Source organism: Orcinus orca, chromosome 20 (assembly GCF_937001465.1).
Source record: "Orcinus orca chromosome 20, mOrcOrc1.1, whole genome shotgun sequence".
NCBI lineage: Eukaryota > Metazoa > Chordata > Mammalia > Artiodactyla > Delphinidae > Orcinus > Orcinus orca.
This window is the reverse complement of record NC_064578.1, coordinates 13,413,972-13,440,856: the sequence shown is the minus strand read 5'-3', so window position 1 is coordinate 13,440,856 and position 26,885 is coordinate 13,413,972. Positions and strand designations below refer to the sequence as shown.

General features: G+C 45.1%; 1 protein-coding gene across 2 annotated transcripts in view; it reads right to left on the bottom strand.

Annotated features, from left to right (window-relative positions):
- Window positions 1-542: 542 nt before the first annotated feature.
- The window catches only part of SF3B3 (splicing factor 3b subunit 3), a 73,909-nt gene continuing 47,566 nt past the window's right edge, over window positions 543-26,885 (bottom strand). For both annotated transcript variants that reach the window (XM_004273248.4, XM_033434642.2), the window contains exon 26: window positions 543-26,874. In XM_004273248.4, coding sequence (XP_004273296.1) covers window positions 26,734-26,874 — 141 coding nt within the window. In that variant the 3' untranslated portion in view covers window positions 543-26,733. The remainder of the gene's footprint in view (window positions 26,875-26,885) is intronic.

Genomic DNA, 26,885 nt, shown 5'->3' with positions numbered 1-26,885 from the left:
GCAGCAAAGAGAGGGTTTATTTGCAAGGCAGCCCAGAGAGGATTCAGAACAAACCTCAAGTCCACGAGGGCAAGGGGCTTGGGGGTATTGATGGGATAACAAATATCAAAGCAGGGCAGTTTGAGGCACAGGAGAGCATGGGGAAAGGCCATTGGGGAAAGGTGATTGGAGAAAGGTGCATGGTTCTGCACAGGCCTAAGCTCTGCATGTTCAAGAGGTCACTGAGGGTACATTGCACATGCCCAGCTGGAGGGCGGGTGGTCCTAGCCAGTCCTTAACCGACTCAGCTTGATCTAGACGCAGCTGACTCCAAGTTCCTAGAAAACAACTCGGGCAAACATCTTATTGTTTAGGCTACATGCCCCTTGGAGGACCTGCAAATCTTAAAAAAAAACCTTGATTAGTGAAGGCAGGTGAAATGGATTTAACCATGGTTTCAGGGTCTTTACAGAGGTAAGTTAAAATGAGGTGGTAAGGGTGAGCCCTAACCCAGTATGACTAATATCCTTCTGAAAAGGAGAAATTGGACACAGAGGCAGATGCAGAGGAAAGACTTTATGAAGAGAAATGGGAAAAAGAAGAACAACTACAAGCCAAGGAGAGAAGCCTGGAACAGATCCAGCCCTTAGAAGGTGCCAACCCTGCCAACACCTTGATTTTTTTCTTTTTGCTGTTTTTTAATTTTTATTGGAGTGTAGTTGACTTACAATATTGTGTTAGTTTCAGATGTACAGAGAAGTGAATCAGTTATACATATATATATCCATTCTTTTTCAGATTCTTTTCCCGTATAGGTCATTACAGAATATTGAGTAGAGTTCCCTGTGCTATACGGTAGGTCCGTATTAGCTATCTATTTTATATATAGTAGTGTGTATATGTTAATCCCAATCTCCTAATTTATCACTTCCCCCCCACATTTCCCCTTTGGTAACCATAAGTTTGATTCTCTTGCTTTCTTTCTTGATCTTGCTGCTGACTCCCTCATGGTGGCTGGCTTCCTCATGCATTTCTAATTTGGACTGTTCATGTTTGACAGGCATCCTGTGGGCAGCCTGAGCAGGCTGGGTTGAAGGTTTTGCTTTTGCTTCTTCCAGGTGTTCCAAGGAGTACCAGGTAGGAGTAGTTTTTTGGGTTTTTTTGTTTTTTGTGTGTGTTTTTAAAATTGTGGTAAAATATACATAACATAGAATTTACTATCTCAGCCATTTTTAAGTATACAGTTCAGGAGTGCTAAATATTTTCATCTTGTTGTACAGTCAATCTCCAGGACTCTTCATGTTGCAAAACAGAGACTCTATATTCATTAAACAACTCCCTATATCCCCCTCCCCTCAGGTCCTGGCAACCATTCTACTTTCTTTCTCTATGAATTTTCCAGCCAGGAGTAGCTTTTATGATCACTTCCTGGCCTAGAGACTCTAGGATCACATGAGCAGTGTAAATTTGATCCCAAATCCAAAAGAGGGCAGATGTGTGATTATACATTTCTCAGAGGAGGTCTTCCCCTTCTCAAACCAGACCCAGGCCAGGTTAGAAAATCTTCCTTCTCTGCTTCTTCCAGAGGTTGAATTTTTTCTGGCCTAACTGCACTTAAAAGAAGCTTAAACCCTTAAGGGTCCCAGCTGTATGTGGGGGTCTTATTTCTACCTCCCTGCTTCATGTGGGCTCAAAACTTTGGCTCTAGTCCCTATGGCTATTCAGATCTACTTCCCTGGATATCCAGACCAGTGAAGGGCACTCAGGGAAGGCAAAGCAGCCTCACTCCCTCCCAACTTCCTTTACTGTCTTGCCCAGGGCTATCCTTATTCCCATGCAGCTCAGCTATGCATAAAAAAATGTGCTGATTGTTTTATATCCTAAGTTTCTGGATGTTTTTGTAGAGTTTCCCCAAAAAACTATCAAATCTTCCATTCTGTTGAAAAGGAACCTCACTTATATTTTTCTTTGTACTGGTTTTTAGCCATAACCTTCCATGGAATTTTGCCTTATTTTTCCAATGAAACTAGAGCTCTGGTGTTCACCCGGCACAGCCCCCAGTGGACACACAGGAGGTGCTCAGTGAAAACTAGTAGAATGATGGAAAAAGAGCAAGAGCTCCCAGTCACGGCTGGGGATGGCCATGGAGGTGGTGCTGCCTCTGCTTCAGGGATGTTTGGGGCCCATAAAATCTGGGTTGACAATGTAGGCAGTGTCCATGGGAAGCTGGGGCTACCTGAGCTTGAATAAAAGGACTAAAGGAACAATGACGATCGTCATCATCATCATCATAATAGCTAATGTTAATCACTTTATGTCATTTAATCCCCCCCACCACACACACACATCAATACCAGAATTAGAATTCTAATTCTAGCCCTCATATTTTATTTATTTTTAATTTTTTTGGCCGTGCCACGTGGCTTGCAGGATCTTAGTTCCCTGACCCGCCCCCTCGGCAGTGAAAGCACGGAGTCCTAACCACTGGACCACCAGGGAATTCCCTCACCCTCATTTTAAAGATGAGGAAAGTAAAGCTCAGAAAGGTCTACAAGTTGCCAAAATTCACACAGCTAGCAAATGGGACAGCAAGCATTAAATCTAAATATGTCTGACCCCAAAGCCCTTGCTGATAACTCTACATTATCAGCAGTCTGAGGCAGACTGAAGGCAAAAGGAGACCACATTCCCCCACCCAGCAGCTTTTTGCAGCTGGAAGAGCCTGACTGTGAGGCCAAGGAAGGCCCAGCATATGGGATGGAGCCCAAAAGAATCTGGAGCTGGAAGGGTAACCTGAGCACCCTGCAACTTCAGAGTCAGGACCCAGAGGTTGCCTCTGTGAATCAGCCTCTGAAGTAGCATATGCACAGAGGACAGGATTATGGAACGAAGGAATAGCTGAATCAATTCAGAATGATTCAGGAAGCTTCTGGGCCCAATAGAGTACCCTCCCGTCCTTTTCTAGCATTCCCCACTTCTCCCAGCATCCCTCATCTCCCCCAGCATCCTCCACTTTTCCCAGCATCCTCTCCTCATCCCGTGTCCCTTCATCTTTCCCAGAATTCCCTCATTTCTCCCAAATGCTTTTTCCCAGGTCCAATCCAGAAACAGCTATCAACAGATTCTCTCATCAACCAGTAACACCTTATTTCACCAAGTCTAATGCACAATGGATTGTAAAATGCACCAATATTTTACGTGACACTGAGAAAGAGGAGGAAAAATCTATCAGTTAAATTGTGATTTGCCATTGATCCTGATTTCAGAGATGTTAAAATGTGGGGAGTGGGGGAAAGGTGTGAATCAGTGGAATATGGCAACACTAAGAGCCCTACTGCATTTGGTGTCTTGTCTGAGAGTTACAGAATGTTTCCATATACAGTGCCTCGCTATTAATGGCTAGTAAGCAGGCAGTATGCCCAGAACCATCTTAGACTCTCAGGGATTCAGTTTTCTGCCCTTATGGAAATCACAGGCTAGTTGGCGGTCTTGGAGGCAGGCTGAGAGAACATATACAGAATGGTTCAAGGCTAGTCTTTATGGACGATAAATGTAATAAGTGTTTGAAGCAGGGATGGATCAAAGTTGGCCAATGTGATCAAAGTAGGTTTCATGGCAAGGAGAAGGAGACTTAAACTAGAGGATGAAGGCTGGAAAATGGGGACAAGAGAAGACACTGAGGAGGGAGAAGTGGGGAGAAAGTAAACAAAGCGTGGAGATGAGGCCCACATGGCAAATGCTCGGGACAGCAGAGAAGGTCCCTTGTCTTGGAGCCGAGAAGCGGCATCAGGGTGTCATGGGAGTCTACTTTGGTCAGGCAGGCCAACACAGGACTATAGAAGGCCTTGAAAGCCAAGCAGCTCTTGAGTGTCAGGCAGCAGGGAGCCAGTACAGGTTGTGAGCAGGGGAATGACCTGGTGAACACACTCACTCAGGGAACACTGATGTGCAAGATGAGCTGGAGGCCGAAGCTGGAGGCCAGGACAACCACCATTCCTCCAAGCCCTGCAGTGAAGGAAGGTGACCTCTAGAGTCTCTACTGGATGTTCATGTGCCTGGCAGGGCCTGGGGGACAGCTCTTCCAGGCAGTTTGAGCCATGCCTAGATGGAAAGGAGTCCTAGACTCTTTACAGAATTGTCCCTTCAGGGCCGGAGCCACCCGGGCATTTGCCTGGTATATTCCCAGGAGGTACAGCTATGTGAAGAATCATCCTCTACTCAGTAAAATTGGTAACACCTAACAGATGCAGGGGCTCAAGAACACATTGCTTACATTTGTACAGAGTGTAAATCACCATATAAGTAAATCCTTTCTGCCTCTAGGAATTAAAGAGATGTATTTGGTAAGAGACACATATGTCTGATACATGCTCACTGATAAAATACTCCAATTTTTCTGGATCGGTCCTACCTGGCAATTTGTAACAAGAACCATAAAACTAGCTAAACCTTGTGAGGGGGTAACTCCACTTTAAGAGGTGGACGCCTAGGAAATAATCAGAAATGGCCCAAAGCAGTGCCACTTGGGAAGGTGGGAGCCAGAGAACCACCCAAGAACCTAAGAGAGAGGAAAAGGCTCAGCTCAGCCAGGAGGGTCAATATCAGGCACCACCTGAGCTGCCTGAGTGAGGCCTTAACAAACGTGTCAAGTTGGGGAGAAGGACCCCAACTGTGTGTGCTGCCACCCTGGGTGCTGGGACCCTCTGGAGGCAATGCAGTGTTATTTGGCTTCAGAGCTCCCGTTTCCTCATCTATAAAATGGGAACGAAATTTGCAGTTATTGGCCCTCAGCCTGGTCAGTGGTGAACTATTATTACTACATGTATGACACATACAGATAAGAACAGCTCCACCCTCACTGCAAATGGACACAAATAATTTTAGCTGGGCTGGGGGATGGGTAGAGGGTGGCATATATGTGGCTGCAGGGCGTCCCTTGGCTCCAGTGTCTAAGGCAGACATGGGAAATGGGATGCCAGAGAGCCCAGTGCCATGTCTAAGAGTGTCACCTCCAGCCTGGGAGGGAGACCCAGGTGGGAAAGCCAACTTGGCCCACATCTGCCACTCAGACACCTTGATCCCAGCAGCTGACTGCCTCTCCCCGGCTCTTCATCATAACCTCTCATGACCACAGTTCCCTCTGCACCTCTGGAGACACCCTGATCACTCCCCTGGCAGGGTTACTCACAGTATAGATAAATCCCTTTCCTCCTGAGGTCATCCAAACAACGTTAGACTCGACCCCAGAAGAATGTGTCTAAGAAGAAACCGAGAGGAAACAAAACTAAGGAATTAAAATGCAGCCATCTGGGAATAGGAGGGCTTCCAAGTCATTAATCTGATATGAATCTGGCTCCAGACTGGGCTGGCAGCCTCCTTTAGCTGCCTCCTCACCTCCTCCTCATCTCTACCCATTTGCCTTAGCAAGAAGCCCTCCTTTCAAGAACCTGCTTCTTCTGGCCTTGAGCAGCCTTATCCATAGCTCTTGGCAGGACCAGCCTCTCTGCTTGAGCTCTTGGAGAATTTGGTTGGCCCCAGAGAATCCTCCTTCAATCCTGAGCCCTTCCCACAGGGATAATACCTGCTGGGCAGAGTTTTTGTGAGGAGTGGAGATCTAGTTGGTGATGCCAACTGCAACAAATGTAAGCTCCATGAGAGTAGGACTTCCTTTTGTTCTCTGCCCCATCTCCTGTGCCTGGCCCATCGTAAATGCTCATGGATGTTTGTCAAATGAATAATAAATATAAATATGAGCTTGAGTATGTATTTCAATCTCTAGAAGGACCCACAGAATCTAGTGATTGTATTTGGACAGATGAAAACAGAGTCCTAAGGAATGGGATACGGAGAGGAAGCTACTTTTCACTGTAAACCAATCTTATCTTTTGATTTTTTCTGATTTTTCCCAGCTGCACGGTGTGTCACGTGGGATCTTAGTTCCCCGACCAGGGATCAAATCCATGCCCCCTGCAGTGGAAGCATGGAATCTTAACCACTGGACCTCCAGAGAAGTCCCTGATTTTTTTTTTTTACTGTGCACATATATTATCTACTTGAAATTAAAAACACACCACCCGACTTCCCTGGTGGTGCAGTGGTTGAGAATCTGCCTGCCAATGCAGGGGACACGGGTTCGTGCCCTGGTCAGGGAGGATGCCGCAGAGCAACTAAGCCCGTGCGCCACAACTACTGAACCTGCGCTCTAGAGCCTGCAAGCCACAACTACTGAGCCTGTGTGCTGCAACTACTGAAGTCCGCGCGCCTAGAGCCTGTGCTCCACAACAAGAGAAGCCGCTGCAATAAGAATCCCATGCACCGCAATGAAGAGTAGCCCCCGCTCACCACAACTAGAGAAAGCCTGCGTGCAGCAACGAAGACCCAACACAGCCAAAAGATTAAATAAAATAAATAAATAAAAACACAACACCACTTACATTAGCACCCCCAAAATGAAATACTTTGATATAAACCTAACAAAATATGTTGAAGATCTACATGATCAAAACTATAAAGCTGTGATGAAAGAAATCAAGGAAGACATAAATAAATCGAGATATTCCATGTTCATGGATAGGAAGACTCAATATTGTTAAGATGTTTGTCCTCCCTAACTTGAGCTATAGATTCAATGTCATCTCAATCAAAATCCCAGCAAGTTATTTTGTGGATATCTACAAACTGATTCTAAAGTTTATATGGAGAGGTAAAAGACCCAGAATGGCCAACACAATATTGAAGAACAAATTTGGAGGACACATACGACCTGACTTCAAGACTTATATAAAGCTACAGTAAACAAGACAGTGTGGTACTGGCAAAAGAATAGACCAATAGACCCATGGAACAGAATAGAGAGCCCAGAAGTAGACCCACATAAATATAAGTAACTAATCTCTGACAAAGGAGCAAAGACAATTCAATGGAGAAAGGATAGTCCTTTCAACAAATGGTACTGGAACGAGTGGACACCCACATACCAAAAAAAAAAAAAAAAAAAAAAAGAATCTAGGCACAGACCTTATACCTTTTACAAAAATTAATTCAAAATGGATCTTAGACCTAAATGTAAAATGCAAAAGCATAAAACTTCTAGAATATAACAGGAGAAAATCCAGGTAACCTTGGGTTTGGTAATGAGTTATTATGTACATTAAAAGCACGATCCATAAAAGGAAACATTGATAAGTTAGACTTTATTAAAATTTAAAACTTTTGCTCTGCAAAAGACACAGCTAAGAAGATGAAAATATTTATGAAAGACCTGATAAAGGACTTGTATCCAAAATATACAAAAAACTCTTCAAACTCAACAAGAAAAAACAAAAGAACCCAATTAAAAAGTGGGCAAGGAATCTGAACAGACACCTCACCAAAAAGATATATGGATGGCAAATAAGCATATGAAAGATGCTCAACAACATATGTCACTAGGGAATTACATTTAAAACAACAATGAGATAGCACTATACACCTATTACTTTGTGGCTAAAATCCAAGAAACTTACACTACTAAATGCTGACAAGAAGTAGAGCAACAGGAACGCTCATTGATTGTTGGTGGAAATGCAAAATGGTACAGCCACTTTGGAAGACAGTTTGGTGGTTTCTTACAAGCTAAACATAGCCTTACCATATGTTATGTCCACATAAAAACCTGCACACATACGTTTATAGCAGCTTTATTAATAATCACCAAAAGCTGGAAGCAACCAAAATATCCCCTAATAAGTGAATAAACTATAGTACATCCATACAATGGGACATTATTAGGCACTGCAAAGAAATGAGCTATCGAGCCACAAAAAGATATGAAGGAAGTGGAAATGCATATTTCTAAGTATAAGAAACCAACCTGGAAAGGCTACATACTGTGTGATTCCAACTGTATGATATTTTGGAAAAGGCTAAACTACAGAGATGGCAGAAAGATTGGTGGTTGTCAGAGGATGCAGGGAGGGAGGGAGGAATAGGTATAACACAGAGGATTTGTAGGGCAGTGAAACTATTCTGACATTGTCACAATTTCATTATACATTTGTCAAAATCCATAAATGTACAACACCAAGAGTGAACCCTAATATAGACTATGAACTTTAATAATGTTTTAATATACTAATAATAATGTATTAATATTTATTCATCAATTGTAACAAACTTACCACACTAATAACACATGTTAATAACAAGGGGCACTGTGTGACTGGGGTAGGGTGGCCATATGGACCTCTTTATACTTTCTCCTCAATCTTTCTGTAAATCTATTGATAAACTGTCCTAAAAAAACCCCCACTAATTATTTTTTAAAAGCTTAAAAATTATAAAATAAAAATTATGTAGTCAATGTTACGGGCTTTGCCAGCAGACAGCCCAGGGTTTAAGTCCCAGATTTTGAACCAGCCTCAGCTTCCTCCTCTGGGGTTAACAGTCACGCCTTATAGGCTTCCAGGTTCCAGAATTCCATTGCTGCAGCCTGACAGTCAAAAATTATGTTGCCTATGTGATTTCCACGGACAGGGAGAAGAGTGGTCTTCTCTTGGCTGGGAGGGGAACCAGGGCAAGTAGGACCAGGGGGCACCCTCTGCAGAGATGTCATCCAAGAAAGGTTTCCCAGCTGCAGGAAGACACTGGAAAGCACCTGGCCCCAGCCCAGCCTCTGCTGGGCCAGCTGGTCTGCTGGCCTCTGTGCAGAGCTGCTTCACTGGGGCCTGGGACAGACCCTCCAAAGAGACAAGCAGGAGGGCTACATAGCCTGAGACCCAGTGCAGTGGAGGTGGGAAGGGGTCTGCAGAGCAAGGCGGGCCAGAAGGATCACCACCCTGCTCTGGTGTACCCCTTCCACTATGGGACCATGGGAAGCCCCTAATCACCTTCTTCATCCACAAAATAGCACTACCCAGGCCCACTCCCAGGGTGGCAGTGAGGGTACCAGGAGGGAGGCGGACAGCAATCTTAGATGTACGACTTCTCCACTAAGCAGCAAGTGGCACTAATATTACTGCTATCGGATCAGCTACCAATGCAAAGCCTCCAAGGCAGCAATGGGGAGAAAGAAAGATCTGAGCTTCTGAACATGTGACTTAACCTCTCCAAGTCTCAGTTGCCTCATCTGTAATATGGGAAAATTGCAGTTCTTCACCTCCTGGGCTCTGTGTGAATTTGGTGAGATAGTGCCCGCGTAGAGCTTAGCACCCTACCTGGCACGGAGATGTCTTTAAACGGTAGCTCCCTGCATCTTCATAAGGTGTGAATGGCATCCCCACTAACTGGGTCATTCTGGCTCAATCGCCGTCCCTGCCAGGGCTTCCTCTGTAATTCGAAAGACAGAGGAGGCCACCGTATTGCCACCATTAAGGACAGCATTTATTGACTTGCGGGTGCTAGCCTGGGAACTTGGACAAATTGAATCATGTGGACAAGGTCTTGGCACCCAGAGAGCTGGGCTGGAAAAAACTCAGTTGCAAAAAAGGCAGAATGAACTCAACAGCTATGGGAAAGACTTGGAGCCCTGTAGAGAGTTGTCAAGGAGGGTCCTGTTAAACAGAAGAAGGGGGACATTGAGTGACAAGGAGCCTGGCTCCCAATAAGGCCAGTGTTGTCTGCAGTGTTATCCTTGAACCCTGGAGACCCAAGCAGATGGGGTCTGGCACCGCAGAGAAACCCGTCAGAGTGAGGGGGGCACCGAGGACTCACAGGGGTAGGTGGCAGCTGCTAAATCCCTACCTGTGAGAGTGTCAGGACCCAGGAACTATCAGCCAGGGGCAGGGTGGCAGGGAGTAGGCAGCTTGCGGAGGCAGATTTGGAGACTTCCACCCAACAGAGTGGGCTAGCACCAGACCGCCTGGTTTCAAATTCCATCTCACTGCCTACTGGCTGACCTTGGGCAGGAGATTTAACCCCTGGGCCTCAGTTCCCAGGAGTAAAATGGGGATGACTGTAGCACCCACCATACAGGGTTGTGGTGAGGATCTGAGATCAAGCCGGTTTAGCATTTAACAGTGTGTACCCAGAATAAATGGCAGCAACTATTATTACTGTTGTTTAGGGGAAGGCTGGCAGCAAGCCTTCTCACCTGCCTGCCCCCTCCCTCTTACTTGGGTCCCACCTTTACACAGGCCTGTTACATATAACTTTGCCGACTGGATCACATTAGAGAGGCGCAGAGCCTAGGAAACCCTCTGACTCCACCCCTACTCCATGCAGGAGTCTCCTCTACAGCTTGCCCAGCCTCTCCTCACATGCCTCCTCTAATGGGGAGCTCACCACTCCATGAGGCAGCCTGTTCCACATTCGGCCAGCTCTGGTCACAAGTCCTCTAGGCGGAGCTAAAATCTCCTCCCTGCAAACTGCCCCTTAGTGGAAGTGATTTTTTGCCAGGGACTTTCCGATGTCTGGAATCTACCCATCCCACAAATGCTAGGAACCCTCTGAGCAGGGCCTGTCATTCCTCCAGGAAGTCTCCCCTGATGAGAGACTTCAACCCCATCCTGAGCATCTCATACAGAATGGCGCAACTGCTCCCCACAGGGATACACAATCTCCTCCAATGCCTGGGTCCATGAGGCAAAAAAGTCTTGGATGTTCCCAGATCTGACATTAATAATAATTCACATTCACTTGTCTCACTCAACTCTTACAAAACCCCTGTGAGGCATATACTACTTTCTCCCCCAAGTTTTAAAATTGTACTGATATACATATAACATAAAATCTTAACCATTTCTAAGTGTACATGTCAGTGGTATTAAGTACATTTACATTGTTGCAACCATCACCACCATCTATCTCCAGAAATATTTTCATCTTGCGAAACTGAAACTCTAAATCCATTGAACAATAACTACCCCCGGCTCCCAGCAACCACCATTCTACTTTCCATTTCTACAATCTGACTACTCTTAGGTACCATACATAAGTGGGATCATACAGAATTTGTCTTTCTGTGTCTGGCTTATTTTGCCTAGCATAACGTCCTCAAGATTCATCCGTCATAGCATGCATCGGAATTTCCTTCCTAAGTCTGAATAATATTCCAGAGTGTGTGTGTGTGTGTGTGTGTGTGTGTGTGTGTGTGTGTGTGTGTGTGTGTGTGTGTGTGTGTGTGTGTGTGTGTGTGTGTGTACATACACATATACATATTGTTTATCCATTCATCTGTCACTGGATACTTTAGTTGCTTCTACCCTTCTGCCTATTGCAAATAATGCTGCTACAAACATGGGTGTACTAATATCTCTTTGAGACCCCACTTTTAATTCTTTTGGGTGTACACCCAGAAGTGGGACTGCTGGGTCATATGGTAGTTCTAGTTTTAATTTTTTTAGGAATTGCCAAACTGTTTTCCACAGTATCATGGAAATGGATTGTACCATTTTACAATCCCATCAACAGTGCACAAGAGTTCCAATTTCTCAATATCCCAGCCAATGCTTGTTATTTTGTTTTCTTTCTACATAACAGCCATCCTAATAGGTATGAGAGGGTACAGGGAGAGCCTATGCTTACTCCTATTTTACAGCTGAGGAAAGTGAGACTGGAGAGGTGCCCTGACTTGCCCAAGGTCTCACAGGCAGCATGTGGCAGAGCTTGGATTCAAGTTCAGGCTGTCTAAGCCTGTCCAGTGCTCTCAACAGCTCCCATCCCTGCAAATCCCTGCAGTCCAACTGATCAGTGACCACTCTGGAGCCTCCAACATCCTCTGAGCTCCATCCAGGGAGCCCTGGCCAGGGAGGAGGTGTTGACCTTGGACATACCCCAACCCTGCCCCAGAGTGCTAAACTAACCCCAGCCCCTGGATCGTTTCAGCAAAGGCCTTACCCTGCATGGCCTGCAGAGATGACAGCCTGGAGGCATCCTCTAGTTGGTCCCCTGCTCTCAGGGCAGGAGAGGGGAAGGGGCCGGGGGCTCGCTCCACAGCTGCCTGACGGGCTGGTAGCTGCTTGGATTATCTTGCACGAAAGCAGGGACAGCTCTGGCAGCGCAGGGCAGCCCGCAGACTCTTGAATCCGGTGAGACCGGGGCTCTGCAGAGGCTGGAGCGCAGGATAGGGCCTCTTGGGAGACGAGGCAGGGCACACGAGGTAACAGCAACCTATGCAGGGTCGGGCGTGTCCTCTGCACTGCCTCATCACGCCTGAGTGACTGTGGGAAGCTAGCAGTCCTCCCTGCACCTCAGTTTCTTCATCTGTAAACTGGGGGAGACTAAGTCAAACCTACCAGGGAGCTGTGGACATTAAATGAGCACCAGACACACACTGCCTGGCTGAAGAGTGGGCACCGACAGTGCTGGCCACCACTGCCTCCTCCCAGGCCCATGTGATCCTCCACCTACCCCACACTTGTCCCACCTCTATCCCACACTGCTCTGCCCCTCACCATTGGTGGGCTGGCAGAGCCTTGAGATTAAGTGTCCAGTCCCCCAGGTGACTGTGAGGACTAATACATTTGAATGTGTTAGTTCTGGCCTGATTCCTAGAAAGACAAATAAACACCATAACAGTAATTCCTTCAGGTAAACAAAGACATGGTGACAACGATGTTTGTGAATGCATTATTTCTAACAGTGATAACTTGGTAGCACCTGAACTTCTTCCATAGGAACTAGCTGAATTACCATCCGACCATACAATGGGATAATACGGGGCCACTATAAACAATGATGGAGGGCTTCCCCAGTGGCGCAGTGGTTGAGAATCCGCCTGCCAATGCAGGGGACACGGGTTCGATCCCTGGCCCGGGAAGATCCCACGTGCCGCGGAGCAGCTAAGCTTGTGTGCCATAACTACTGAGCCTGTGCTCTAGAGCCCGTGAGCCACAACTACTGAGCCCGCCTGCCGCAACTACTGAAGCCCACGCGCCTAGAGCCCGTGCTCCACAATGAGGGAAGCCACTGCAATAAGCAGCCCGCGCACCGCAATGAAGAGTGGCCCCCGCTCGCCGCAACTAGAGAAAGCCCGCATGCAGCAACGAAGACCCAACACAGCCATAAATAAATAAATAATAAATAAATAAATAAAATTAAAAAGAAAAGAATCTGCCTGCCAATGCAGGAGACATGGGTTCGAGCTCTGGTCCAGGAAGATCCCACATGCCGCGGAGCAACTAAGCCCATGCGCCACAACTACTGAGCCTGCACTCTAGAGCCTGCAAGCCACAACTACTGAGCCCACGTGCCACAACTATTGAAGCCCATGCACCTCGAGCCCATGCTCCACAACAAAGAGAAGCCACCGCAATGGGAAGCCCGCACACCCCAATGAAGAGTAGCCCCCACTTGCCACAACTAGAGAAAGCCCACGTGCAGCAACAAAGACCCAACACAGCCAAAAAAATAAAATAAATAAAAAAATAGTAAAAAAAAAAAAAAAGTATAGTATGATCCCATAGGACATAGAGCTGTGTGCGTGTATACTTACAGACCCCTGCTCCTCCAAGTATGGTTTCCTGATCAATAGCAGTAGAATCACTTAAGAGCTTGTGGAGTCTTGGGCCCACCCCAGGCCTTTGTAATGAGAATTTAACAAAATCCTCAGGTGATTCATGTGCAGGTTACAGTTTGAGGAGTGATGAAGTAAGGCACTGTCTGGAGAGTTGCCCAGTAAAATATTATTAGGGAGTGGTTCCCTTTGGGGAGTGGGATTGAGATTTTCTCTTCTTCTTGTGCTTTTCTGAATTGTTGGTATTTTTTATAATAAGCACATATCATAAAAACAATAAAGCTATTAAATGCTTACACAGGCTTAAGATCCAAAACTATAAAACTCCTAGAAGAAAACAAACGTAAAAAGCTTCATGACATTGGATTTGCAATGACTGCATAGATATGATATCAAAAGCACAGGCAACAAAAGCAAAAATAGACAAATGGCACTACATCAAAACTGAAAACTTTTGTGCATTAAAGGACACAGCAACACAGTGAAAAGGCAACCTATGGAATGGAAGAAAGTATTTGCAAATATGATATGGAGTTAATATCCAGAATATATAATGAACTCCTACAACTCACAACAAAAAAATCAAATAAGCTGATTAAAAAATGGCAAAGGACTTGAGTAGATATTTTTTCAAAGACATACAAATGGTCAACAGCTAAATGAAAAGATGCTCACCATCACTAATCTCCAGAAAAACACAAATAAAAACCACAGTGAGATATCACCTCACACCCATTAAGATGACCACTACCAAAAACCCAGATAATAAAAAGTGTTGGCAATGATATGGAGACACTGGAACACTTGTGCACTTGTGGTAGGATTGTAAAATGCTGCAAGTGCCATGAAAAATAGTATGGAGGTTCCTAAAAGTTAAAAACAGAAATACCATACGATCCAGCAATTCCATTTCCAGGTATATACCTCAAAAAATTGAAAGCAGGGTCTTAAAGAGATATTTGTGTACCCATGTTCATAGCAGCACTAGTCACAGCAGCTAAAACATGGAACAACCCTAGTGTCCATTGACAGATAAATGGATAAACAAAACGTGGTATATATACAAGGGAATATTATTCAGCCTTAAAAAGGAAATTCTGATGCATGCTACAACACAGATAAGCCTTGAGGACATTATGCTAAGCGAAATAAGCCAGATACAGAAAGACAAATACTCTATGATTCCATTTATGTGAGGTACCTAAGACTAGTCAAATTCATAGAAACAGAAAGTAGAACGGTGGTTGCCAGGGACTGTCTGGAGGGAGAAAGGGGGAGTTTTTGTTTAATGGGCAGAGTTTCAGTTTTACAGTATGAAAAAGTTGTGGAGATCTGTTTTGTAACCATGTAAATGTACTTTAATACCTTTGAACTATACACTAAAAAATGATTAAGATGGTTAAAAAGTGCATATGAAGAGATGTTAATGATTTGAGAAAGTAGGAAGACAAAGAAGCAGGGAAGTTCTAGCTCTTGGGAAAGAGGGAAAGGCAGATGTGGCAGCTGGGAAGGGAAGATTGAGGAGACCTGTGGGTGATAAAGTCAGAAGTGGGAGCTTGGATGTGGTAAGAGTCCTGGGCCAGAATGTGGACATTCTCATGCTATGACAGATAACAGGCACCCAGAAAGCTTGAAGAGCAGGGCCTGACCTTTCTGAATAGCTGCCCACGTGGCAAGTCCACATCTCTTTGGCCTTTCAAATTCTTCACCTTGACCTCAACGTTGCTAACTGTAGCCACATCCCCACTCATCCACCTCTTCGTCACCTGAGATCGACCCAAGGGGAAAGTTCTGGCTGGTTCTCCAGGCGTTGGCTATTGACCCCTTCCTGGCTGAGATGCACAGACAGAACACTCCCAGCAGCCCCTGGGAAGTTTGGGAGGTACGTTCCCAGGATGTCCACAGCCCTATTCCAGGGCACACCATCCCCCAGCTGTGGAACAGGGCCCTCAGGCAAGCGTGCAGGAGAGTCGGAGCCCAGAAGCCCCCTGGGATTGTCACAGGGCTAGAGGCCACAGTTCTCGGACTTCCATGGAGCCTCTCAGGTTCAAGGGGTCAGTCCACTTCAGACAAGATGCCTCTTCCTCCCAAGGCCAAGGCTGGGTCATGGACAGCCACCATGGACAGTGTTGCAGGGGTGGGGGAATAGGATGAATGCAGTCTCCAGAGACATTTTGCAGACCTCCAAAAGGCAAGAGCTGTAAGAAACCTGACTGCCCTGAACTCTCAGCTGAGGCAGGAGAGGAGACCCTGGGTCTGATCATAGAAGATCTGGGACCAGAACCCCAGAACCCTGGGCCCCAACTTGCAGGCCAGGCTTCCCCAGGCCAAGTCTGTCTTGAGAATCCCACTCTCTGCAATGATTTATCTTGGGTACCATCAAAGCCCCTGAAATGGGGTGGAAGGCTGGGGGCATTCCAGGCCTCGAACATCATCCTCTACCCCCAAAGCTGCCAGAACAGACATCCCCAAAGCCACTTAAATCCCTATATACTTGAGACGAAGTCCAAATTCTCACCTGACTTTCAGGGTTCTTCAGAATTTGGTCCCCACCACTTCCTCTAATCTCCCTTTGCAGCCCTCCTGAACTTCCCACCCTTTCCCAAATGCCATTGGGCTTTAGCACTTGCTACTCTCGCTTCCTCCCCATCTCTGCCTAACAGATTGTTCTTCCTTCTTAAGGAGGGGGCTGTCCTGAAGTGCCCAGGCAGCTGCAGTCAGTCTCCTCTGTCCCTTGGGATGGGCTGTACACCTGTACCAAGAGCAGGGAGCCTGTGTTATATATTGGGTTGGCTAAGTTCGTATGGAAAAACCCGAGCAAACTTTTTGGCCAACCCAATATCTTTCCCTAGCTTCCAGCACCATGACCAGCCAGCCCGATAAATGTTTATTGACTGAGGCAATGAACATGAGTTTTCTGCCTGTCTTTTGTGGCTAATTCTGGTACTTTCTCAAAGGCTCTGGAACATGGCCTTGACCTTCCACAGTAATGGGCCCCTAAGTGCCAGCTGCTTTACCTATATTATCTCATGTAATTCTATGGCACAGGTATTAACATTCCCATTTTACTGCTGGGAATTTGTGCAGCCAGGTTAGAACCCAGCCTATGCGTACTCCATTGTGCCTCCATGTGGCCTCCTAGCAAACTACCAGAGTGGGGAACAAAAGGTGTGTCCACAGACTTCCAAGGAATTCTCCACTCTGTCCAGTGATCCCTTAAACCTGCCCTTTGAGGAAGGTGGCTAAGAGATGGGACTGGTGGCATCCAGATCTGATGGCAGGTGGCTGAGTCTGGGGGACCTTTGGAAAGAGGCTGATCTAAACTGCAAGTTCCCTGATGCCCAGTTCTCCAGCCTTAGCACAGACAGGGGCCCAAGTTAAAACAAAAAAAACAAAAAAAAACAAATAACCTCTAACAGGTGGCTGAATTAGAAGAGGGGAAGGGGTCAAAAAAGGCACTTGAGATGACTCTCAACTCTACCCAGCTTCTAAAATCGCCCAGAGAAAGCCCCAGGTTCGAAAGTCTTCCAGGGGTGCTTATTAAGCACCAATGTTGTTTTACAAATACTATCTCTGCCTTTCCTATACCCCTAAGGAGTTTTGTAATCTGTATTTTACATGTGAACTAATTGAAGTCATTAGGTGAGAGTTCAAGGTCAGGCAGCTACACATACAAACCCAGGCTAGCCTGCCTTCAAAGGCCAAGTCTCAACCACTGCGCTAGACTGCCTCCATCCCACTTCCTGAAAAATCCAGAGAATACAAGTTACCCACCCACTCCCTCATGCCATCATGGTCCTGAAAAGTATTATGAGTGAGCTCATAATACCATGTGTAACATAAGCTGAGCTACATAAATGTTCTTGGGTTTACCTCAAGTATTTATTCTGGATGGAGAATAAAATCCAAGGAGAGATTAAAAAAAGAAATCTAAAAGACAAAGTTATTTCCACAGAGTTGTCCATAAAAGTCAAATTATTAATTGCAAAACACCTGGAAGCAATCTAATTTCACAATTTAGGGACAAAGGCTGCATATCCTGGAATGGGCTTGTTAACGTGGCAGATACCACATGGACTTTAAAAATCACAGTTAGTTGGTTTATGTGCATTTATTAGAATAAATGCAAAGTGTAAAAGCAGAACACTTCATTTTAATTTCAGAATACCAACTGAATGAGGAAGGCTCATGTATGCCATTCTATTTTTTCCTTTCCATTAAAGAATTTTAAATAAATTTTTGATAGGTAATTCATGTACATAATTCATGCACATAGTACATTAAGGTCTAAGGAACTAAAGCAATATCCAGTGGAACAACCCCCAGTAACCCATGACAGCCATTTAAGAAAGTGGGTTTGTTGAATTACAAAACTCAGAAGGGAACGCAGAGAGAAGCAACTTGCTTTATGGTTATTTGGATTTTTTTTCCTACAAGGCTGATGAAAGCAAAGGTTTAAAAAAGAAACCCAGAGCAGAGAATTCACACCACTTTTCTGACACATATTTAAGAGCTTCTTTCTGGGACTGTGTTTTTCAAGTCTAGCTCAAATCCCTCTTGCTGTGATCTGTGAAGGAAGGAAGCAGCTAAGTTGGGGTGGTCAAGTCAGGCAAAGAAAACCATGTGAGAGAAAATCGACCCCTTTCTTACCTGTTCACATACCAGGATGCAGTTTTCTAGGGCTTGGAACAGGTACCTAGGAGCTGGGGGCAGTGGGTGCCAGGTGGGAAAAGCTGTGGCTTCCCCCAGCCCACAATCCCGGCTTCCCGACTGATGGGAAGGGCGGGGAAAGCAGGCCACCGCAACTGACTCAGAAACTGGAGCCAGCAAGGGCGGGGCAGGGCCACGTGGCCCCAGCCTGCCTTGGAGAATGGAGTAGGAGGGGGCCACAAACCCAGACGATCAGACCGGAACTCTTCTGACCAAGTGCGCCTGGCAAGTTAACGGTGGCAAGTTAATGGTGGGAGTCCGCAGAACCAAGTCTTGGATCCCAGGCAGGCTAGGTCGTTTTAAGGGGCTACCCCAGCTCCTCTCCAGAACACGTTTACTCTAACAAAAACCCTTCTACAAAACTTAATAAAACTGGGTGATGTGGTAGTGACTGGAGTGCATGTGTACATAGGGGGACAAACATCAGATGGAGAAAAGGCCTTTGATAAATATCATCAGTGTTGAGGACCAGTCAATTACCCAGTCTACAGATGGAGACATGAGCCCAGAGAGATGAAGTATCTAACCCAAGATCACACAGCGAGAGGGCTTCCCTCCTTACATGACTTGGCCTGTCCTGGTGTAATATGTGATCTGGCACAGCACTTGTGGGAGTTCCTGATGACATGAAAGAGAGATCCTTTGCTCAACCCGATCTCCAAGGACAAGGGACACTCTCACTTTGCCTGCGTCAGAGAGCTGAGAATGGTTCTGCTAGCACAGTTCTGTGGGAACTTAAGGGGGAGCTCCATCTCTAACAAGCTCCCTGATGTACTTAGACTATATTTGGAATATTTAGGGGTGGGCCAATTCCCCAAGGGACCCTTTTTTTTTTTTTTTCAGCTGCACTGCATGGCTTGCAGGATCTTAGTTCCCTGACCAGGGACTGAACCCGGGCCACGACAGTGAAAGCGCCGAGTCCTAACCACTGGACAGCCAGGCAATTCCCTCAAGGAATCCTTTAGATCCCCCACCAGCAGACAAATAGAGAGCAAGGGACAGGGGAAGGGGCTGTGCTCAAAGCATCAAACTACCCAAGATAGTTTGCATGTTTCCCTGAAAGTAAGCACAGAATCCTTTACTAAGGAGTCCCTTATTAACATCTAGGATTCCACAGAACCTGGTTTGGGAAATGCTGGCCTAGAAGATGTTAGCATATCTTATTCTGAATGTCAATGCCTGGCAAAAGTAGTTGTTCAAGAAGTTTCCCAAGAAATGGTTTCTCAGTTGGACTGACAAAACCAGATTCCTGGTTTGGCCAGCAGGACAATAATGCCCACACTGGAATGTACTATGGCTAATTTCCCACCCCTGTGCCCAAGGCCGTGACTACACCGGCCACACCGTCAGCAAGGCCTTGCTGTATTTCTACCAAGCTGATTCATAGTAGTCAAGCAGCCCATGGGAGGGCAAGTGGGGTGGAGGTGATGCGGGTACAGCCACAGCATATCACTGGGGTCTCACAGAAGTCTGAACAAACTCCACTGTGCCCTCTCCGGGACCTCTTGGCTTAGAATGATGCCCCTTTCTTTCAAAGCATCGCATATAGGGCTGCAATTCGAGATGGAAGTGGCTCCAGTTCTCCCAGCGCTTTTGGATCCAAGTTCTGTGGCCACACCTCCTCAGACACCCTGGAAGCTCAGTGGAAAGCACTTTGCTGTTACTACGTCCCCTAGTAACAAGAGGTTGGTCTTATTCTCCCATTTTACAGAAAGGAAGCTGAGACCAAGCTTAGAGACTGGTGAACACAGGTCATGTGACTTCATATCCAGTGTTCTATGGACTTCACTCCTACTTGGCATTTGGCAGATGGGATCTTGTTTCTGATTGCTTTATGTGAAGTCGCCTTTCTCCAGTTGCAGCATCAGCTCCTTAAAGGCAAGAGATTTCTCAGTGTGCCCTGTTAACAGCACTAGACCCCCTAATGACTCACAGTAAATGCTAATACTTTTCACCATCACATGTCACACTAGCTTATACACATTTACTCATGACCCCAAATTATTAACTTGTAAAAACTCTCCTCAAATGGCCTAATCAAAAGCAACTCTCATTCCCTGAGATTTTGCTTGCAGTTAGAAAAGGGTATATTCTGCCGGGTGGGCCTGTGGGATAAAAATCTGAGGACCAGACTCTAATAGACAGAGGCGGGGAACTGGGGTGGGTTTGCCTCTGGGATTACAGCCAAGCCTGACTGGGTGCTGACAGAGCTGCTGGAGTTAGAGGGTGAGCTGGGGCTGACAGGGGCCTTTAGCTACGTCCAGTTGAGTCTCCCATCCTTGTGTCTCCTATAAACTTGGTGTTTTCTTTTGCTTCATTTTAAACAAGAGGCAATGTTCCCTCATTCTCCTGGAAACCACCTAGTGATTTCCATGTCTGATTATTATTACCAGATTGTGAAATATACAGATGCCCAGACACCCCCAGCAGAGTAATCTGGAGAACAGAAAAGCCACTGCAACAGATTTCCTAGCTTCCTGACCAAAAATCTTTGGCTGTCTACTCTCCACCTCCTCATTTTTCATACTTGGGACCTTCTGACTTTTCCCAGAAATCCCAAGGCTGTGCCTGTTTTATCTGAGAAAACTAGAGACATGGGCCTTAGGATCCTGTGAAATTTGTCACCAGGCTCTCTGGCAGACTCAACGTCACCACCAGACTCAGAGGGACAGAAACAGCATGCCAAGTTACAAAAACTCCTGGGTGTAGAGCAGATATTCAAGGAGGTAACACACAGTAGGTGCTCAGTAAATATTGGTGGAATAAATGAACGTAGCACCATCTTCTAGTGTATTAGGCATATCTCTTGATGTTGACTTTCAAAGCTTCTATAGAAAAGCTCTTGGTGATGCTAATGCAGAGTGGTGAAGGGGATTCTCTTGAGTGCTGTGTAGTCCGTATCTACTGATTTCAGTTCACTCAAACTTCATACAAGGCCCACACAGTGGGTTATCAGATCCCCAAATATAAATCAGCCACTGACCACAGAGGTGTTTCTTCCCTACCCATACACCCCAGACATCGTCACCCATGTACCCCAGTCATCCGTATCCCTACATTGTTATTTTTTTGGACAAGGTTTGACTTCAGCACCAGAGATCTGGATACAGCCCTTGAATATATTTTAAGGGTGCAATAAACTTAAAATATTCACATACAATATTCCATATTCAAATGAGCAAGTGGATGATTCACACAAACACATGGCATTTCTATTTTGAATAGAAACAGAATTTAGGAATTAAAAAAAAAACAAAACTGAAAGCCAGGTTGATTCATTTGAACAATTCTCCCAACATTTCTGGCTTCCCACTAATAACCTCAAGAGAGGCTGCAGTCATGGGAGCAGCATGGATTCTGGAGACCAGAGCTCTCCCCATGAGGTAAGTGAACCCCAAGAGTCTTTCCCAGCCCCAGCAGCTGTCTTGCTAGCATTAAAAAAAACAAAAGCCAACATTCCATCCACAGTCCAACTTGAACCCCCCTCCCCCAAAGGAATGCTATTCATAGCAAAAGATCTTCCAAATGAAACAACATCTGTGGAAACTCCACTCGTGAGGTCAGGGAAAAGTTGAGGCAGCTAAAAACTTTTCAGTACTTTTTTAGACCCAAATTGCAGAGATTTAACAGCAGCAGAATGGGAGCAATCCTAATAACCAAGAGCAAATGCCTTGGTGGGGTGGCCTTCCTTCTCAGTTCTACGGCAGCCTCTAATGTGTTTTGCAAAACAGGACAGAGTTCTCTGTTTACCTGGTTGCACAACTAAACCAAAGGAGTTGACGTGGTCCCCTTAACACTTATACAGATGGGATTTGTAATTTAGCTGTATCCAATCACTAAATTTTATTAAACACTTTCTGTAGGTCCTACAGCAACAACTATGAACTAGACAAAACTGGTCTCAACATATTCAAGCCTAATTCCTTGTGCCTGTGCTCCTAAAATTCCACTTGTCAGCGCCCTGTTTTGCAGAGAACAAGCAAACCCACTGATATGCGAGAAAGCTCAATGGTGAAAATTCCTGGATACACCTAAAACACAAAACACAAGCAACAAAATAAAAAATAAACGAGTGGGACTACATTAGACTAAAGTCACACAGCAAAAGAAACAAAGTAAAAAAGACAATCTATGGAATGGAAAAAATTATTTGCAAACCATATATCTGATAAAGGGTTAATATCCAACAATATAAAGAACTCAGACAACTCAAAAGCAAAACACAAAAAATCCAATTAAAAAATGGGGCAAAGGACCTGAACAGGCACTTTTCCAAAGAAGATATATGAATGGCCAACAGGTACATGAAAAGATGCTCAACAAAACTAGTCATTAGGGAAATGCAAATCAAACTACAGCTAAGTCCTCTGTCCTTCAGGTGAGCTAAATCACCTCACCCCTGTTAGAATGGGCATCACCAAGAAAACGAGAGATAAATGCTGGTGAGGATGTGGGGAAAAGGGAACCCTTGTGCAGTGTTGGTGGGATTGTAAACTGGTACAGCCACTACAGAAAAGAATATGGACAATCCTCAGAAACGTAAAAACAGAACTACCTCATGACAGAGCAATTCCACTTCTGAGAATGTAGCCAAAGGAAATGAAAACACTAACTCAAAGAAACGTGTGTACTTCCATGTTCATAGCAGCGTTATTTACAATAGCTAAGTTATGGAAACAACCTAAGTGTTCTTCAACAGATGAATGGATAAAGAAAATGTGGTGTCTGTGTGTGTGTGTGTGTGTGTGTGTGTGTGTTTGCAGGACGGGATAAATCTTGAGAGCATTATGCTAAGTGAAATAAGCCTGACAGAAGAAGACAAGTTATTGTATAACGTCACTTATATACAGAATCTAAAAAAACAAAACCAAAAAAGGAAACTCACAGAAAAAGAGATCAGATTTGTGAGGGAAGGGGTGGGGAGCAGAATGGGGGGACAGGACATCAGAGCAAAGTGGTCAAGATATAAACTTCTAGTCATAAGATAAATGAGTACTAGGAATGCAATGTACATGATGACTAGAGTTAACACTGCTGTATGATATATATGAAAGTTGGTAAGAGAATATCCTAAGAGTTCTCTTCACAAGAAAAGTTTTTCTTTTTTTGCTTTTTCTTTTTATTGTATTTGAGATGATGGATTTAATTAAACTATATATGTCAAACCATTATGACGTATACCTTAAATAGATACAATGATGTATGTCAATTATATCTCAATAAAACTGGAGAAAAGAAAACCTTTCCAGCTGTGAGAATTCAGAGAAATCAAATCCAGAGAAGCCCCCTCAGTTATGGAGCTGAAATGCTGTCTGTATATCCTTCAAAACTTGTATCTCATCCAGCACCCATTTGGCCACAACAGAGAACATGACAAAGTCAACAGACACATCAAAAGTAAAGCAATGTAAGGGGAAAAGAGAACATCACTGTGATGTGTGAGGGGTGGGAAGGGAAGGAGCTCTGCATCCATGGTGACTCCTAAAGGAAAATGGAAGACTTCACTGTGCTGATCCAAGCCCCACATATTAAGGGCTGGGGTTTGGATCGATAAGAACCTACAACATGCTGGGCTGACTGCTGGGTGTTTCAGGTATACGCTCTCATTTTATTGTGACATCAATCCTGTTTATCTCCATGTTATGCACGAGAAGCCAACTGGCCTGACCAAAATCGTGGATCTAATCAGGGGCAGAGACTTGACTGAACTCAGGCCTGTGAGTTCATGTCTAGACTTATTTACAAATTCCATTCCAGATTTAAGGGAGAGACTCCTAGGAATCTGTATTTTTTATTGAGTGGCCTAAGGGATGATTTTCATGATGAGGAAAATTTGGGGAAAAAAATAAAACAAACATACAAACACAATTTGTACTCCCAAGAGATACAGGGTCACTGACTTGTTGATGAATGTTGGGATTCTGAGGAACTAAGATGCTGTTTTAAGTCAGGTTGGGCTACATACTTAGGGACTTCTGTGCAGCGTATATTACACCTCTCCTTTCACTTTCTACAGCTGGGGGAGCCAAGGCTCAGAAGTTTTAATGGCTTGCCCAAATTCACTCAGCTGTTATTTGGCCCAACCAGATCAGACACGTTGCCTGATTCTAGTTCTCTTTCTACTATAAACATATTTGGCTGATTATTTCACATGTATAAGCCTCCTCTCCCCTACTAGAATGTCAAGTTCAGCTGAGCGAGCCTTGAGAATTTCTCACTGTGCTTAGCACGATGCTCAGAATATAAGCTCATGATTTGCTGTCCTCTATCAGATAACATTTTCCAATACACACCCATATTTCTCTGACAATTCCACTGAGTTTGTTATCATTTTCCCCAGGAATGGAAGAGAATCTTGTAATACACTGGAAGCACAAGATGATGATCCAATGTGAAATTCACCCTTGCCTGGCCTACCAGTAGCTCTCTAGTGGAGCAATAATCAGATGACCACACATTCCCAGTTATGGTGTAAGATCTAAAATTAAGGTCCAGTATCTCATGCTATAAAATCAGAAGGGCTTCAAGTGGCCTAATCGCCAAAGCTTCCCTCCCCACTCTGTTCTCATGAATGAGGTTCCCTGGCTAAACAATCCTCTGTACCAAAGGACCAGGCACAGGTCCTGCCCACCTCTGGGGAGGTTTCAGCTCCTTGCCAGTCTGTGGGTTTATTCAAACAAGCCAATCACAACTTCCCACAAGAACAGGAGAAGTTCCACCCTCTTGATATTACAAAGCCTGCCTCCCAAAGCCCCTAGTTGTTTACTGGGCTCCTGAATGCAACCCCCATGTTGTCTAGCATGGATCGCATGCAGTATCCCTGAGTGACGTGGTGTCTTCCTCCCCTGGGTTGGACAATAAACTGCTGTCTACATAATAAAAACAAAAAAAGGGTGGCAATTCCTGATTCTATACAGAGATCAAGTTTTCCGTTCTTACATAACCCCCCTACTACTGTAGGAAGAAGTATTTCAGGAGAGAGCCTAGGAACAAGGAGCCACTGCTCAAATATCTATGCTGAGTTTCTCATACTACCGCACATCAACATCATACAATCAATCTGACAAGCTAAATGGAACAAGTGGGCGGGGGGCACAGCAAAAATGAGCCCTGGAATCAAACTATGCAAATGTAATTCAGAAGTACTGTCTACTATGTATACCCATGAACTGAGAAAATGAAGTGTCATTTAGGGATTCAATTCCTGGCAAAACTCAGGTCTCTACTGACTGATCCAAAACCAAGCTGTGATTAAAGAGATACACAGTTCCAGGGATAGCATCAGGAACCCTCTCTGCACTTGGAATGTGGGCTGTTAGAGGTCAAAGATTATATCTAACCACCTCCATTCCTGACTCTAACCCAGTGCCTGCCAGAGAATCTGTTCAATGGAAGTGCTGAGCACACAAACAAAAAAGGGTTTTACTCTGTGAAGTACTCAGAAAACAAATGACTCAGGCCTCTCCATGTTCAATGAAGCTGACGGATTGCCTGGAACATTAAGGCTTCCCATACAGTTTGACGTGGGAAGGCTGAATTCTCAAGTGTGAATTGGAACATTTGACACTGGGTCACTTCCAGCTGCTGCCTCCACATACTCCAAAGGCCCTCCAGAGCCCACCTAAGATGTCTGTTGAAGACAGGCCTCCCCGCCCCCGACCCCATTACCCATGTGCCTTTAAAAAGGGACCACATGTACTGACTTTATTCCCAAGGGCAGGTTCTTCTGTACTTACTGATCCTTCCTAGTAGACAGATGGCAAATGATCATTTCAGGAGCTGTGGAAGTAAAAGGAGCATCTATTAAGAGACTAGGCAGCTGGAATTCATGCCAAATCCTTCACTCTAAGGCTTCAAAGTAGAAGGGAGCTAAAACAGGGAAGAAGAAACCAGCCACCCTTCCTCACTATCCAATGGGAAGAGATATGGATGACTATATAATTATTATCAAGCCCAAGTTTCATCTGCATAGTAGAAAAGACTAGAGAAAGCCAAAAACCATCACAGAGCTGGGAGCATGAGGCCACAGGGTGCCAGAAGTCCAAGTTGGTAACTGGAAGGAGGAAACTCAGCTCTTCCTGCTCCAACTTGGGCTCCAATCTCCCACCTAGATTCTCAGCAAAGACACATGGACACCAGCCACCTTAAAAGCTAGGTTTGTATTTCTGGTTAGGTTCCAGGGTGGCAGAACTCCGGAGTTGTACTATAGCCAACCTGGTCCCCATCTCAGCTTGTCTCCCGCCTCCCACAAAGATAACATCATACAAAACTATATTTACAGAATAACCAGTTAAAAATTAAGGGTGTATACAAAAGTAGAGAGCAGAGCCAAAAATATCAATGCGAGAAAGCTCTGGGAAAAGGGACACTGTATTCCACACCGGAACCTGGGGGCAATGTATTATGTACCAGGCAAGGAGAAGTGTAGCAAATCTCAGTGCCAATTTTAGGGGAAACCAGTCACTCCAGGGGAAGAGTGGATGGGGAAGAGCTACTAGCTTCAATATTACAAAGTCTTAATTATACAGCCACCCTTCTTCTGTCACATGAATTCAGAACCAGGTGGTGAGGGAAATAAGGTCTCTGACAAGCCCCATAGGAAAAGGAAGGGCTCAGAAGGCGTAGCGAGTCCGGATGTCCTCAAGCTTCTTGGACACCTCAGGTGGGGTTCGGTCCAGTTCCTCAGAGACATTCTTTTGTTTGTTGGGCTCCATGGAGTTGAATTGCTCACAGAGATCTCCATCAATCACATTCTAAGGCATGA